At 38.6% G+C, this 16,665-nt stretch overlaps 2 protein-coding genes across 5 annotated transcripts in view; one reads left to right on the forward strand and one right to left on the reverse strand.

The window, feature by feature from the left end:
* Positions 1-1,356: 1,356 nt before the first annotated feature.
* Positions 1,357-16,665, reverse strand: part of ALG6 (ALG6 alpha-1,3-glucosyltransferase) — a 72,989-nt gene continuing 57,680 nt past the window's right edge. For all 4 annotated transcript variants that reach the window (XM_037743119.1, XM_017541555.1, XM_017541556.2 and 1 more), the window contains 3 exons: positions 11,289-11,357; positions 10,964-11,162; positions 1,357-2,584 (listed from right to left, as the gene is read on the reverse strand). In XM_037743119.1, the coding sequence (XP_037599047.1) occupies positions 2,387-2,584; positions 10,964-11,162; positions 11,289-11,357 (466 nt within the window). In that variant the 3' untranslated portion in view covers positions 1,357-2,386. The remainder of the gene's footprint in view (positions 2,585-10,963; positions 11,163-11,288; positions 11,358-16,665) is intronic.
* Positions 14,314-15,775, forward strand: LOC108313247 (cyclin-dependent kinase 4-like). The gene is made up of 2 exons (XM_017541559.2): positions 14,314-14,803; positions 14,921-15,775. Exons 1-2 carry the CDS (start codon positions 14,453-14,455, stop codon positions 15,398-15,400), a joined length of 831 nt encoding a protein of 276 aa, XP_017397048.1. The 5' UTR covers positions 14,314-14,452; the 3' UTR covers positions 15,401-15,775.

Below are 16,665 nucleotides of genomic sequence, written 5' to 3' on the forward strand. Positions count from 1 at the left end.
AGTTATATCCCATCCATCTCATTCTTTCTGTTGAACAGAGAGGCTTCCTTGGCTGCTTTGACTTTTGTAAATGTTTCACTCAATTTGTTGTGGTTTATCATTTGGACAGAATGCAACATCGGGATTTTTCTACCCTCCCTAAGTCCTCAAGGGAAAATGACTTCTGTATGACTCATATATGATACATGAACATACACCCTATTCTCTTCATTTTAAGAAGCAAACCTATTTTAGGAGCTTAAGATAGAATCTTGGGGGAAAAAAAGAAGCAAACCTAAGTTTATTGGCAGCTGAGAAAACTGCATTTCTCAGACATGCCTTCTCCATCTAAAATGTACTTGAACATAACTTTGAAGGGCTTATTTTTTGACAGGTATATTAGTGAAGAAAGTCAGAAATCTATCTTTAATATTTTTTGCATAACCAAAATATATATTAAAACATCCCTATAACCCTGAGTTTAAGAGAAATGCTTTGGAATTGCCTACTTCTGTGATCGTAATTCATCACTGGATATTTTTGATATTTTGCCTTTTTTGAGATGGTGTCCCACTAGTCTCAAATGATCATCCTGCCTCACCCTCTCAAACAGCTGTGAAGACAGGCCACTGTGCCTGGCCTCTCTTTTTGGTATTTTGGAACCTAATCCCTCTGAGTTCAATGTAAACTCTTACACTGGTTTGTGATAGATATGAGGGATACTTATAACTGCTACAAGTCCCTATAAAAACTACAGTGTAACTCCATATGATTAGATTAAATCATCTGAAAAAGTTGTCTTATTTACAGAATTTACCTATATGCCTTGAATCAGGTACATTTCATTTTACTGATATATATACATAATACTTTTATTTCCAAATAATGTTCTACTCCAATTCTTTATAAGTTGTAACTTAAAATTTCCTCATCATTTATTTAAGTCAACATTCTATGTTAAACACAAGTATACTATTACAAAAAATATTTGTTAAAATAAAGCTACACCAGCCAGCCAAGATACTGACATTTGGGCACAGTGATTACAGATGGTGACCGTGGACAGCGATGTTCCTGCTGATTCGGCAGTGATTCAAGGCTGCTTTTCTGCGCTGACCTGCCCTTTGAGTCTTAATGCACATTTGCTTTGAGAAAGAAATCCTTCTAGATTTTTGCTTTGTCTAAACTCACTTTCTATCAGACTTAGAAACATACCTTCTTACATCAGCCTGTGACTGTCCCTGTCTAGAACCAGTTTGTGTGTGTGTGTGTGTGTGTGTGTGTGTGTGTGGTTTCACTTGCACTATTTTAAAATATACCACCACTTAATATGGTTTAATGACTATCTTATGAAAGAAATATATTCCTTAAAAAATGTTGATGGGAAAATGATTGATTGATCTTTATTAGAGAGACTAAAGAAAACATCTTTATAGGAGAAACTACAACATAGATATCATGCATTCATTTTACCAGTTGAATACTATAATAGATATGGGCTTCTGCTAATACAGGGTGATACAGTATTAATAGGATGAAATTAACATGAATCAATGCTCTGGCAATGGTAACCCTGAATCATGTCATAACAACAACAACTATATATATACGTATATATAAAATGTTAAACAGAATGATTCTGGAAGTTTAGAACTAGTGATGTGTATAATTAAAAAGACTTCACTCAAACCACATAGAGTTAAAACTTACATTTAAATTCAGGAAAATTCATTTTTAATTGTAAAGTTAATCTGCATTCTCGGAAATAAATAAGATCATGGTTTAACTTATTTGCCTTGTTAAAAAAATCAAATTTGCATGTGTAATAAAGCATATTCAGACTTCAAGCAGTTTAAATTGCCTTCTCAGTAATTAAAGATTATCACAAATTTAATTCTTTAAGATATAACTTCTAAACAGTGAAATTCAACACACTACTTGCATTCTAAAATATAAGAAAAACTAAGTTTGAATACCAAAATTAGTGATTTCTATTAAAAAGAAGGGGTTCAATTCTCCCATTAAGCCCACTATATGGTCTGATAAAGGAAGTAAGTTTAGACAAAGCAAATATCAAGAAATATTTCTTTCTTAATTTTTTCAAGACATTTATAAAGTGCACTTCCTAAGTAAACACTGGCATTAAGGACATTTTTCTCTTTTTTCCGCACTTGAATAGCTGTGAATATTGATAAAACCACAATATGTTTTGGCCAAGCAATACTTAGACAAGCCTCCGTTGGTCTTCGATCTCCATATACATTTATTTTATGTAGACAACAACGACTTTTCACTGTTTCTTATAGTTCCATGGTTTTCTCAAAATGGTAATTTGATTTATACAGAGCAAAAAGTTCACAAAACCTTTTAGCACTGTTCACATTTTCACAATTGTTTAGGAATACAGCTAGCTGATTTTCTTCTGATTTCTTCCATTTTGGGAATCCCACATGATTATAATGTTAAAGTATACCAGGAAGAACAGGAAGTTCAAGCAAGATACAAAACACACCAATACAGAAAATAAGTCTGGTAGTTTCTGAGGAGGATCCAGTGTGACAGTCATCAGCGTCAGAAGCACCATAGTGGTTACTGAAATAAGAAACTGCAAGGGAAAAATGGATTACTGAGTAGTATAAAAGGTGAACACTGACGACTTGTAGCTATCAAATGAGCAGAATTAAAGGTGATCAAATGAGCAGAATTAAAGGCGAGGGTTGAGGCTCCAGTTTCTTTTACTGGTGTATCTCAACTTTGACTTCCTATTAGAATCATATGAGGGGTTTTTAAAATCTCAATGCCCATGTCACACCCCAGAACAATTAAATCAGAATCTCTAGAGTAGGCCTCAGTACTTTTTTAAGCCCTCCAAGGGATTCCCATGTGTAGCTAAAACCTGAGGACCCCTATCTTATGCTTCCTACCACTCAGGCACTGAAGAAGGGTATCTGGGATAGATGTTAATGCTGATCAGTTAAATATATAGCATCGCCTGGGGCCCTATAGGATATAAAATTCTAAGCTAATGGGTACAAATATACAGGTAGATAGAGGAAATAAAAGCTGTTCGGCAGATCAGTAGGGTGACTATAGTTAACATTAACGTACGTTTCAAAATAGCTAGAAAATAATAAGTTGAATGTTCCTAGCATAAAGACATATTTTTAAGGTAATGGATAGCCCAGTTGCCCTGATTTGATTCTCACACATTACATGAATGTATGAAATTATCACATGTACCTCCAAAATATATATATCTAGTCTGTGTCAGTTTTTAAAATTCTAAGCTAATTCTGAGAACCCATCTGTGAAAAAGTTTTCCATGGCAAATGGAAAATTATATTTCATATTCACTAAATGCCCTCAAATGAGTAAAGCACAGTAGGGCACATGAAAGAAAATGTGGTCCTCTGGCCTCAAAGAGTTTTCCATCTACTTAGGAGAATGTTAAATAAAATCACAAAGTCAGACTGGCTTAAATACCAAGATGAGTAGTAAAAATAATTAGCACATTTATTGTATTTGTGTGGTCATCAGTTAGTGTGGTCTTCTCTAGGCCAATGTGCTATACAATAGAACTTCCTGCAGTAATGAAAATGTGTAATGTCTGCAATCCAGTTAGTAGCTGCTAACCACATGTGACTATTGGGCATTTGAAATGTGTACTGTGACTGAGGAACTGAATTTTTATTTAAATTTAATATGTTTAAATTTCTATATGTGTCTAGTGGCTACTGTACTGGACAGACTGTGGCTCTAGACTGAACTCCGTTAAGACAAAGACCAGCAAAATCTTACGGATTTTATCCCTAGCACAGTAGTAGGTATACAAAAGCTGTATAAATAAATGTAGAAAGCAAGCAGTGAGTAACAGTAGTGACTTCCATGTAGGAGGTGGGGTAAAGATAGAACACTAAAGGATGCCTTAGTTGCTGGTTACCTTATGACAGTATTGGTAAGATCTAAATAGAGTAATGCAGTGATCATTCCAAATGGAAAAGCGAGGATAGGCACCAAGAAAGCTTACAAGCAGATAAAAACAAAGGCTGCCAGTACTGTTGAGGCAACCTTAGTGGGAACGGCAAACATCTGCAATGAAATCTTCAAAATAAAAGTTTCAAACTTAAGAAATATGGGACAGGTTGAAGTGTCATAATACCGTGATCTTGAATCCGTGTTAAACAGGCATGCAGAAATTTCTCCCATTTTAAACAAACCCTCTCTTGCTCCAACTATTACCCCATTTGTCTGCTCCGCTTTACACTCGTTTCCCAAAACAGTTGCCTATAAACATGCTGTGTCCAGTCTTTGTCCCATTCACTAGCGAACCCATACCAGTTAGGCATTCACCCCAATCACTGTGAAACTGCTGTGGACAAATATCCATAATGACCTCCAGTGTACTAAATGCAATGGTCAGTTCTTACTGCCTTACTTGATTCTTTCATTAGCATTTGAAATCACTCCCCTCTCACTGAAACACTTCCTTCACTTGGCTTCCATGACATCATACTCTCCCGGTTCTCTCCTATCTCACCCAGTTAATTCTTACACATCTTTGTTGGTTCCTCATGTCCCCTACCTCTGCATTTTGGGGCTTAGTACTTATTCCTCTTATTAATCTATACTCATACCCTTAGTGAGTCATCCAGTAGCATGAGTTTAATTACCAACTATATGTAAAGACTCAACTTTGTCTCTAGCTTGGCCCTTTCTCCAAAACCAGGGTTGTCTGATCTTTTGACTTCCCTGGGCTACAATGGAAAAAGAATTGTCTTGGACCACCCATAAAATACTCTAACAATAGCTGATGAGCTTTAAAAAAAAATTGCAAAAAAACTCCATGTTTTAAGAAAGTTGTATTGGGCTGCATTCAAAGCTGTCCTGAACTGCAGGTTAGATAAGCTTTCACTGAACTCTAGACTCATATATCCAGGTCTCTTTAATATCTCTACTTGGATCTGTACTAGACATCTAAAACTAAACATGTGAAAAAATAAACTATTGATCTCCCCAAACTCCGCACTGCCCCACCACACACAAAAGTTCCTTCAACATGCTTCCTTCGATGTGCTAAATGGCAACTCCACCCATTTAGTTATTTATACCAAAAACCTTGGAGTCATCCTGAACACCTCTCTTTCACAACCCCAGCAATTCCTGTTGGTTCTACCTTCAAAATATATCCAAAATCTGACCAGTTCTAACCACTCCCACTGCTACCCTCGTCCACAGCACTATCATCTCTCATGGATTCCATTATCCACAATCTATTCTCCACATAGCTGCCAAATGGACCTTTTAAAAATGTAAGTCAGGGCCTGACGTGGTTCGTGTCTGTAATCCCAGTACTTTGTGAGGCCAAGGCAGGCAGATCATGAGGTCAGGAGATCGACACCATCCTGGCCAACATGGTGAAACCCTGTCTACTAAAATATAAAACATTAGCCGGGCATGGTGGTGCACGCAAATCGTCCCAGCTACTTGGGAGGCTGAGGTAGGGGAATTGCTTGAACCTGGGAGGGCAGAGGTTATAGTGAGCCAAGATTGTGCCACTGCACTCCAGTCCAGCAACAGAGCAAGACTCTGTCTCAAAAAAAAAAAAAAAAAAAAAAAAACAAAAAAAAAAAAAAAAAAAAAAAAAAAAAACAAACACACACACACACACACACACACACACACACACACACACAAATGTAAGTCAGATTCTAGTCCCATTATGGGAAACTTACCTCTCTAATCTTAGGTCCTATTATTTCTTTCCCTCACCCAGCTACAATCCCCATGACCTCCATTATGTTCACTGCATTTGCAGTTTTCTCTTCCAGGATGTTCTACCCTCAATTATCTACACAGTTTACTCCCTTACTTCCTTCGGTTTTTTGCTCAAGAAAGCTCTACCGCTTTAAAATTGCATTAATCCCCCCCACTCCCAGATATCATATCCATTTCTCCCTTGCTTTGTTGTTCTCTATAGCACTTATCACCCTCTGACATGCTATGTATTTTACATATGCTGGTGTCGGATTTCTCCACTAGAATACAACCTCCATGAGAGCAAGAATTTCTGTTAGTTTTGGTCACTGCTGTACCCTCAGCCTCCAGAACAATGCTTGGCATACAGTAGGTGCTCAAAAACTATTTATTAAATAACAAGTAAATCTGGGAGCCCCTGGTGGTCCTCACCTTAAGATCACTGGACCAGATAGGGCTAGAGTTTGACATACACTCAGGAATGTGGGCCTGTGCTAACAAAAAATGAACTTTATATCCACTTTCCATTTGAACCCCTGAGTAAAGTTAATCCTCACCTTGTCTTTCCTGTTCACTTCTTAACTTCCTGCCTTCCACACCCCCATCCTCCATGGTCATTAAAGTGCAAAACCCTCAGGATACCCATTCAATTCTGCCCTGAAGATACCTGCCTTGTCTTCCTACAAGATCTAAATATGAAATATCTCCTTTGAAACCTTCCCCTACACTCCCCTAATAAAGTTAGTCATTCTTCTCTCTTTGTTTTCTGGGTACTTTGGGCAATCCTCTATGTAGTCCCCCAAAATATAAATAAGTATAGCCTGTTGGGCCGGGCACAGTGGCTCACACCTGTAATCTCAGCACTTTGACAGGCCAAAGCGGGCAGATCACAAGGTCAGGAGTTCGAGACCAGCCTGGCCAACATGGTGAAATCCCATCTCTATTAAAAATAAATTAGCTGGGCATGGTAGGCATGCCTGTAGTCCAGCTATTCAGGAGGCTGAGGCAGGAGAATCGCTTGAACCCGGGAAGCGGAGTTTGCAGTGAGCCAAAATCACACCATTGCACTCCAGCCTGGGTGACAGAGTGGGATTCCATCTCAAAAAATAAATAAGTATAACCTGTTATTTCCACCACTAAAGTGTAGTCTGCATAAGAGGACTAGAAAAATAAAAGGCCTGACACATTCTGAGTGCCTACTGTATATCAGGCATGGTATTCCTATTTTAATAGGCATGTTTATTGACTTATTCTACAGTTATAAAACATGTTTAAGAAATTAGAGCATAGTGGCTCACACCTCTAATGCACTTCGGGAGCTGAGGTGCAAGGATTAGGGTGCAAGGATCGTTTGAGGCCAGGAGTTTGAGAGCAGCCTGGACAACATAGCAAGACGCTGTCTCTACGAAGAATTTTAAAATTAGGCAAGCACGATGGTGTGGGCCTATAATCCTAGCTACTCAGGAGGCTGAGGAAGGAGGATCACTTGGGCCCAGGAGTTCTAGGTTGCAATGAGCTATAAATGCACCACTGCACTCCAGCCTAGGCAACAGAGTAAGACCCTGTCTCAAAATAACAAAGAGTTCATAACATTTGTAACAGTTGCCAAATATTCCATGGAGCTTATATACTTATTCATGTATCATTTTTTACCTACTGGACAGTTGAGCTGCCCCTAATTTTTCATTATAATAATTAGATGAGTAGCCATTCATTCAACAAAAATCAGATCACCTATTCTTTGCCAGGCACTGATAGATGCTACAGATAAAATGGTATGTATAAAATGCAGAGTTCTTGCCCTCAAATAGACTGCAATCTAGCATTTTAGACAGCCTTGAATATAATGTGATATCACTTAATTATATGAACTTTATAAGTAGACAAAGACGTCACATGAAAACTACATATTAGTATCTCTTATGAATATAAATGCAAAAATCATCAACAAAACATTGGCAAACTGAAGCCAGTGGAAGATAAAAAGAATTATACACCATGATCCAGTAGGATTTATCCCAGGAATTCAAGATTAGTTCAACATACAAAAATCAATCAACGAAATGCATCATATTAATAGAATAAAGGGGAAAAAAAAACACATGACCAAAGATGCAAAAAAAGAATTATGATCCAACATTTTTTCATCATAAAATCATGTAAACTAGGAATTAAAGAGAAACTTCCTGAACCAGATAAAGGCCATCTATTTTTAAAAGCCCACAGTTAACATAGTTAATGGTGATAGACCAGATGCTTTCCCCCTAATAACAAGAAAATAGAAGATGTCCACTCTTGTTACTTGTATTAAAAATTGTATTATAGGTCCTAGGGTAATTAGGCAAGGAAGAGAAATAAAAGTCATCCACATCAGAAAGAAAGATGTAAAACTCATGATTTGCAGATTACATTATCTTATACATATAGAAAACTGTAGGAAATCCATTAAAAACCTATGCCAAAGAACACAAGTTCAACATACAAAAATATTGTATTCAGATATAGTAGCAATGAACATTATGAAAATGAAATTAAGAAAACCAGTCCTTTACAATATCATTATAAAGAATTATGCTTTATGATCTTTCGTTATACTTGAGTAAATTTAACAAAAGAAGTCCAAAACTTATATACTGAAAACCACAAAACACTGTTGAAAGAAATTAAATATCTAAATAAATGGAAATGCATCTTGTGTTTGTTCACTGGAAGACTAAATATTAAGATGGCAATATTCATGATGAAACTCCATTTCTAAAAAAATTAGCCAAGTATGGTGGCACATGCCTATAGTCCCAGCTATTCAGGAGGTTGAGGTGGGAAGATTGCTTGAGCCTGGGAGACAGAGGTTGCACACCACTGCACTCTAACCTGGGCAACAGAGCAAGATCCTGTCTCAAAACAAAAACAAACAAACAAAAAACAGCTATATTCCACAAACTGATATGCACAATCAATTCAGTCCCTATCAAAATCTCAGCTGGGTTTTGGGAGAAAATAGATAAACTTCTAAAAATAATATGAAAATAAAGGGATGTAAAATAGATAAAACAATCTTGTAAAAGAACAAAATCAGTGGACTCACATTTTCAATTTCAAAACTAACTACAAAGCTACAATAAAGAAGACAGTATGGCAGTGGCAGAAGGATAGGCATACAGATCAATGGAACAGAACTGAGAGTCCAAAAATAAACCCTTACATTTAAGAACAACTGATTTTCAACAAGAGTGCCAAGACAATTCAATGGAACTAAACTAACTGAATAAAGTCAGACTCCTACTTTAAACCATATACAACATTAACTCAAAGTTGAATCAAAGGCATAGATATAAAAAATATTAAAACTCTTAGATGAAAATACGGAGGTAAATATTCGTGACCATTGGTTATACAATGGTTTCTTAGACATGACACCAAAAGTACAAGTAACAAAAGAAAAAAATAGATATACCGGATGTTATCAACATCAAAACTTTTGTACTGCAAATGATACCATCAAGAAAGTAAAAAGGCAACACACGGAATGGGAGAGGATACTTGCAAGTTAAATATCTGGTAAGGATCTCGTATCAAGAATATATATTAAGGGCCGGGCGCGGTGGCTCACGCCTGTAATCCCAGCACTTTGGGAGGCCGAGGTGGGTGGATCACAAGGTCAAGAGATCAAGACCATCCTCGTCAACATGGTGAAACCCCATCTCTACTAAAACTACAAAAAATTAGCTGGGCATGGTGGCACGTGCCTGTAATCCCAGCTTCTCAGGAGGCTGAGGCAGGAGAATTGCCTGAACCCGGGAAGCGGAGGTTGCGGTGACCCGAGATCGCGCCATTGCACTCCAGTCTGGGTAACAAGAGCAAAACTCCGTCTCAAAANAAAAAAGAATATATATTAAAAAACTCTTACAACTCATAAAAAGACAACCCAATTTAAAATGGGCAAAGGATTTGAATAGGCATTTCTCCAAAGAGAATATACAAATGGCCAATAAGCTCATGAAAAGATGTTCAACATCATTAGTCATTAGGGAAATGAAAATCAGAACTCCAGTGAAATACCATCTCATACCCACTAAGATGGTTATAATTAAAAAGACAGCAAATGCTGTCAAAGATGTGGAGAAATTAGAGAACACTCACACATTGTTGGTGAGAATAAGGAATTTTGCTGTGCTTTGGAAAACAGTTTCGGAGTTTCTGAAAATGTTAAACAGAATTACCATATAATCTAGCAATTCTACTCCCAGGTATATACCTAAAAGCAATGAAAACATATGGGCACTCAATACCTTGTAAACAAATGTTCACAACAGCACCATTCATAACACTAAAAAAACCAGCACTACTGACAACACTAAAAAAGTAGAAACAACTTAATGTCCATTAATTGATGAATGGATAAACAAAATGTGCTATACCCATATAAGGGAATATAATTTGGTAATAAAAAGGAATAAACTACTGATATATGCTATAATATAAATGACCCTCAGAAATATGCTAAGTGAAAGAACCCAGTCATAAAAGACGACAATTTTATTATCCCATGTTATGGACTGAATTAAAATTCATATGTTGAAGCCCTAACTCCCAGTGTGACTGTATATGGAGATAGAGCCTTTGGGGAGGTAAATAAGATTAAATGAGATGATAAGAGTGAGGCCCTAATCCAATAGTACTGGTGTCCTTACAAGAAAGAAAGAACAGAGATCTCTCTCCATGTGTGATATACAAAGTAGAAACTTTCTACAAGCCAGGAAGAGAGGCCTCACCAGAAACCAACGCTGAAGGTAGAACATTGATCTTGAATTTTTAATCTCCAGAACTCTAAGAAAATTAATTTCTGTAGTTTAAGCAACCCAGTGTGGTATTTTGTTATGGCAGCTGTAGCAGACTAATACATTCCATTTGTACGAAATGTCAAAAGTATGCAAATCTATAGAGGCAGAAATTAGATAGTGGCTGTCCAAGGAAGGGAGTTAGGAGTGAGAGTGGAATGGGGAATGAATGCTAATAGGTACAGAATTTCTTCTGGGAATGATAAAAATAATCTAAAATTAGATGATGGTGATGGTTGTACAAATCTGTGTACATTCTTAAAACCACTAAGTTGTATAAATGGGTGAATTTATGTGAACTATGTCTCAAAAGCTATAAAATAGATATTTCAATAATTTTTTAAAACAGTGGCATGCTGAAATATGTGCCATTTCTTAAAAATTGAACTTACCAAATATTGTATAATTCTGGAAAGAAATGTAAAACATGGAAGATATTTCCTCACAGAAATGGAAAAGGATTTCAACTGCAGTTCTTCTTCAGAAGTCTTTTCAAATATTGAAAAGAAAGTTACACAAGCTATAAAAAATGCCATTGTTGTCACAACAGAGGGCATTAGGAGTTCATCCTTCAATAGAAGAGGTAGCATACTGTAAAGGAAAATTTTAAAAAATCAAAAGAAAATCATCAATTCAAACCATAACCACTTTGTAAAAAAGTTTTAAATTAGTTTATAAGAATCATACTGAAAATATATGGAAATTGGTATGACTTACCTAAATGTTGACACAAGTAAAAACCAAGTAGACATAAAAGGAATGTCACTTAAAACTAAGCAGACTGGTCTAAAATGGTAAAGAAAAAATATATTTTAATATTATAGAATATAATTTCAACTCCTAATTGTAAAAACTATAAACATATTTTATCTGTCTGATTTTCAGGGGTAGCTTAAAAAGAGCCAGGAAGGTCTTCACATGCACTACTGATTCATTTTTTTAAACAGTCCAGACTAAATTAGCCTAGACACAGGCACAGAGGTGTCAACTCCTCATAATAACTGGAAAATTGTTGCTTCCAGTATGCCATTAATGGAACTTTTTTTTTCTATCATACAGACAAGTAGCTTAAAAAAAGGATCAGATAAACAAATCTGAGAAGGCTTTGTCATATATTTCGTACTGCTTGGTAAATATGAATTCCCAGTATTGTTGTCTTCAAAAATCTCTTTTATGTTCTTTCATGTTACATATTACTCCACTAAGTTAAAACTAGAGTTGCAGACAAGATTGTCATGCCGCTGGAGAGAACAACAGAGACAAGAGGATAAAGGAAAACAAATTGATAATAGTAAAATTAAAAGGAGGAAGAAATTAGTAGGAAGAGCTACATGAAAAGGGCAATAGTATAGGAACAGGAAGCACAATACCAATAACTGGAACCATAGGCTTTATCAAAGAGTTGTTTAGGGGCCAGGCACAGTGGCTTATGCCTGTAATCCCAGCACTTTGGTAGGCCAAGGCAGATAGATCACTTGAGGTCAGGAGTTCAAGACCAGCCTAGAGAACTTAACAAGATACCATCTCTACAAAAAAATTTAAAAATTAGCCTGGCATGGTGATGGATGCCTCGGGTACTAGTTACTTGGGAGGCTGAAGTGGGAGGCTCACTTGAGCCCAGAAATCGGAGGCTGCAGTGAGCTATGACTGTGCCACTGTGCCTGAGTAACTGAGGAAGACCTTGTCTTTTAAAAAAAGCTTATTACATACAAGCACTGATCTCAAAGGAATACAAAGATGATAACTCAGCTCCTAACTTCAAAGTACTTAAAATTCATCACCAAACAGCAAAATCCCCTACATCCTCAACCTTTTCTCTGAACCCCTCCCTTTACCACCTTGTTTGAAACAATGCCTGGCTCTCTCCTCTGAAGACAATACTGCCTTCTGCCCTCTGAACTGTGCCTATTTTTGTTGTTTCCACAGTCTTCAAGTGATTTGGCCTGGAGGTGGGAGGTAGCCTCCTTGATCTTCCTCACTACTTTCACACCAGTTCTCCCTCTCGCCACCCTAATAATCTCCAGCTTTGAATCTCTTGTTATCACACTTTATCCCTATTATTCCTCATCTTGTAATTACTGACCAACCAGAGGGTTGCTTCCCTCATGACCCAAGATTTCAGCTCCTTTCTCACTATCACTCTCTACAAACCGACCTAATTCTTGGCAATTTTAACATATACGTAGACCTTCCCAACGCCTCTCATTTGCTAGAACGCCTCTCTTCTAGTGATCTCATCTTTAATCCTGTCCCTTAGGGTCATGCTTTAGACTGCAACTCCTCCATGATCAGTTCATGAACTGTACTCTCACCACTCTCCGGCCTTTTAGTCCAAATCCAACAATCTTTTGATTGTTCCTTTTCACTTGCCCTCATCCCTTTGATGGCCTTTTCCCTTTTTACCTACCTTAAATTCTAAGGTCAATCAGTATAATCACTCTCATGCCCTCAAGCAAGGGAGTTATCCTCACTAGACAAAACCATAAACCTGGAAATGCCCAACTCTCCACGGCACTTACTCCAACCATACTGAACAACTGCTTTAGAGAAAAACATCTACCCATACTAACTGGTCTCACTTTAAATACATGATCATGATATTCAATTGTCCTGCAATTACTATATATTTCCCTGGTCCATTTACACTCTGTCTCTCCTTAGAAAAATGTTTCACACTTCTCCCTCCTACTTCCAACAGCTTCAACCCACTCTTGGCTAATGACTTTCCCTCTCACTTCAATAAAAAACTTGAAGCAGTTAAAAGAGAACTTTCACAGATGCCCACTCACATTTACTATCTTCCCACCATTTCTACCAGTATAGCCTATTCACCCCTTTTACTAAAGAGGAACTCTTCACACATCTGTCCGATGCCAGTTCTTCCATTTGTGCTCTAGCTCCTACCCCATCTCCCTTACTTAAGGACAGCGCTCCAGCAACTCTTCCTTGAGATCCTGTTCCATCAGTTTCCTTCTCTGCTGGTCATTCCCCTGCCTTTACTGCTCCTCTCTTAAACAAACCAACTAACCTATCTTGACCCCATTTTCTCTACCAATTATTGCCCTATTTTTCTGCTTCCTTTTTCAACAAAACTCCTCTGAAGAACAGTCTACCTTCCTCACACCATACATAAAACTCAACTGGGCACAGTGGCCCAGGCATGTAATTCCAGCACTTTGGGAGGCCAAGGCGGGTGGATCACTTGAGGTCAGGAGGTCAAGACCAGCCTGGCCAACATGATGTAACCCCCGTCTCTACTAAAAATATAAAAATAGGCCAGGTGTTGTGGCAGGCACCTGTAGTCCCAGCTATGTGGGAGGCTGAGGCAGGAGAATCACATGAATCCAAGAGGTGGAGGCTGCAGTGAGCCCAGATTGCACCACTGCACTCCAGCCTGGGTGACAAAGCGAGATTCCATCTCAAAAAAAAAAAATTAACTAAAAATGGATCAAAGACATAAATATAAAAGCTAAATCCATAAAACTCTTAGAAGGAAAATGAGGGTAAATCTTTATTTCCTTCAGTTTGGCACTGGTTTCTTAGATATGTACAAAAAATACAATCGATAAAAGAAAAGATAGATAAATTACACTTCATCAAAATTAAAAACTTTTGTGCATCAAAGAACACTATCAAGAAGGTAAAAAAGACAAGTCAAAGAATGGTAGAAAATATTTGCAAAGTATTTGCAAATCATCTATCTGATAAAGGTTAATACCCAGAATATATAAAGAACTCCTGGTCTATGGTCGGGCCCTCTGCGTCCAGCTGCCCAGGATCGAGGTCGGGTGTATGGGGCCGCAGGAACCGGCTCCGGGGCCCGATAACGGGCAGCCGCTGCAGCACCCCGGCCTGGCGTGAGGGTCTCCCTTGATCTGAGAATGGCTACCTCTCGATATGAGCCAGTGGCTGAAATTGGTGTCAGTGCCTACGGGACAGTGTACAAGGCCTGTGATCCCCACAGTGGCCACTTTGTGGCCCTCAAGAGTGTGAGAGTCCCCAATGGAGGAGCTGGAGGAGGCCTTCCCGTCAGCATAGTTCATGAAGTGGCCTTACTGAGGCGACTGCAAGCTTTTGAGCATCCCAACGTTGTCCGGCTGATGGATGTCTGTGCCACATCCCGAACTGACCGAGAGATCAAGGTAACCCTGGTGTTTGAGCATGTAGACCAAGATCTAAGGACGTATCTGGACAAGGCACCCCCACCAGGCTTGCCAGCCGAGACCATCAAGGTGAGTGGGGTTGGTAGGCATTGAGAGGTGAATTGGGACCTTTGTAGTCGAACCTCCTGGGATTTCAGGGATGGTGCCTAGTTTCCAGTGCATCTGTACCTCCCCCTTCTGAACTAGGATCTGATGCGCCAGTTTCTAAGAGGCCTAGATTTTCTTCATGCCAATTGCATCGTTCACCGAGATCTGAAGCCAGAGAACATTCTGGTGACAAGTGGTGGAACAGTCAAGCTGGCTGACTTTGGCCTGGCCAGAATCTACAGCTACCAGATGGCACTTACACCCGTGGTTGTTCCACTCTGGTACCGAGCTCCGGAAGTTCTTCTGCAGTCCACATATGCAACACCCATGGACATGTGGAGTGTTGGCTGTATCTTTGCTGAGATGTTTCGTGGAAAGCCTCTCTTCTGCAGAAACTCTGAAGCTGACCAGTTGGGTAAAATCTTTGACCTGATGGGGCTGCCTCCAGAGGATGACTGGCCTCAAGATGTATCTCTGCCCCGTGGAGCCTTTCACCCCAGAGGGCCCCACCCAGTGCAGTCGGTGGTACCTGAGATGGAGGAGTTGGGAGCACATCTGCTGCTGGAAATGCTGACTTAGAACTCACACAAGCGAATCTCTGCCTTTCAAGCTCTGCAGCACTCTTATCTACATAAGGATGAAGGTAATCCGGGGTGAGCAATGAAGTGGCTGCCATGGAAGGAAGAAATGAGAAATGCTGCCATTTCCCCTCTGGACACTGAGAGGGCAGTCTCTGCCTTTGTCTCTGAGGCTGTGGAGGCTCCACCTCCATCTTTCTACAGAGATTACTTTGCTGCCTTAATGACATTCCCCTCCTACCTCTCCTTCTGAGGCCTCTCCTTCTGCCCCCCTATTCCTCTACACTAAGGGGTATGTTCCTTCGTGTCCCTTTCCCTACCTTTATATTGGGGGTCTTTTTCTATACAGGAAAAACAAAACAAAGAAAAAAAAAAAGAACTCCTAAAACTCAAAAAATAACAACTCAATTAAAAACTGGGCAAAGGATTTAAATAGGCTTGTCTCCAAAGAAGATAGACATATTGTGCCAACAAGCACATAAAGAGATGCTCAATATCATTCGTCATTAGGGAAATGCAAATCAGAGCCACAATTAGATACTACTCATACCCACTAACATGGCTATAATCAAAATTATGGAAAATAACAAGTGCTATCAAGGATATGGAGAAATTTAAGCCTTCCTATATATTACTAGTAGGAATGTTAAATGGTGTGGCCACTGTGGAAAAGTTTGGTGGTTCTTCAATAAGTTAAATACAAAATTGCCATGTGATTCTGTAACTCTACTCCTGGGTACATACTCAAACAAAAACGTGTACATGACTATTCACAGTGGCACTACTGACAACAGCCAAAAGGTGGAATCCACCCAATGTCCATGAACTGATAAATGATGAACAAATGTAGTTTATCGATACAATGTAATGCAGGCATAAAAGAGAATACAGGTCTGACACAACATGGATGAACCCTGAAAATATTAACAACCTAGACACAAAAGAACAAATATTATATGATTCCATTTATATGAAATATCCAGAATAGACAAACTTTTTTTTTTTTTTCCCACTAACTCAGTATTTTTATAGAAGAGGAAGGTACTCAGTAGCTGAAACAAGAGACCAGAGGGTACAACCAAGAGCACTGGAGAGTACTGGGATCTAGAAAGGAATTTGCAACACCTATGGAGCTGGATTGCTGAAGTGCTTTAGGGACCATTGCTAGCTGTGTGCCTTCTGTTTCTCCCTTTTAATGGGAGTGACTCTTGTGGTTATCCTGTGTGTGTTCCACTATTGTATGTGGAGTATGTGTTTGTGTGTGTG

This window comes from Cebus imitator, unplaced genomic scaffold (genome assembly GCF_001604975.1).
Source record: "Cebus imitator isolate Cc_AM_T3 unplaced genomic scaffold, Cebus_imitator-1.0 Scaffold135, whole genome shotgun sequence".
NCBI lineage: Eukaryota > Metazoa > Chordata > Mammalia > Primates > Cebidae > Cebus > Cebus imitator.

Excerpts from the sequence above, each read along its gene's own strand:
- LOC108313247 (XM_017541559.2), top strand. The coding sequence starts at position 14,453 with ATGGCTACCTCTCGATATGAGCCAGTGGCTGAAATTGGTGTCAGTGCC. Across the intron at positions 14,804-14,920 it reads TGCCAGCCGAGACCATCAAG|GATCTGATGCGCCAGTTTCT; the intron begins GTGAGTGGGGTT and ends CTTCTGAACTAG.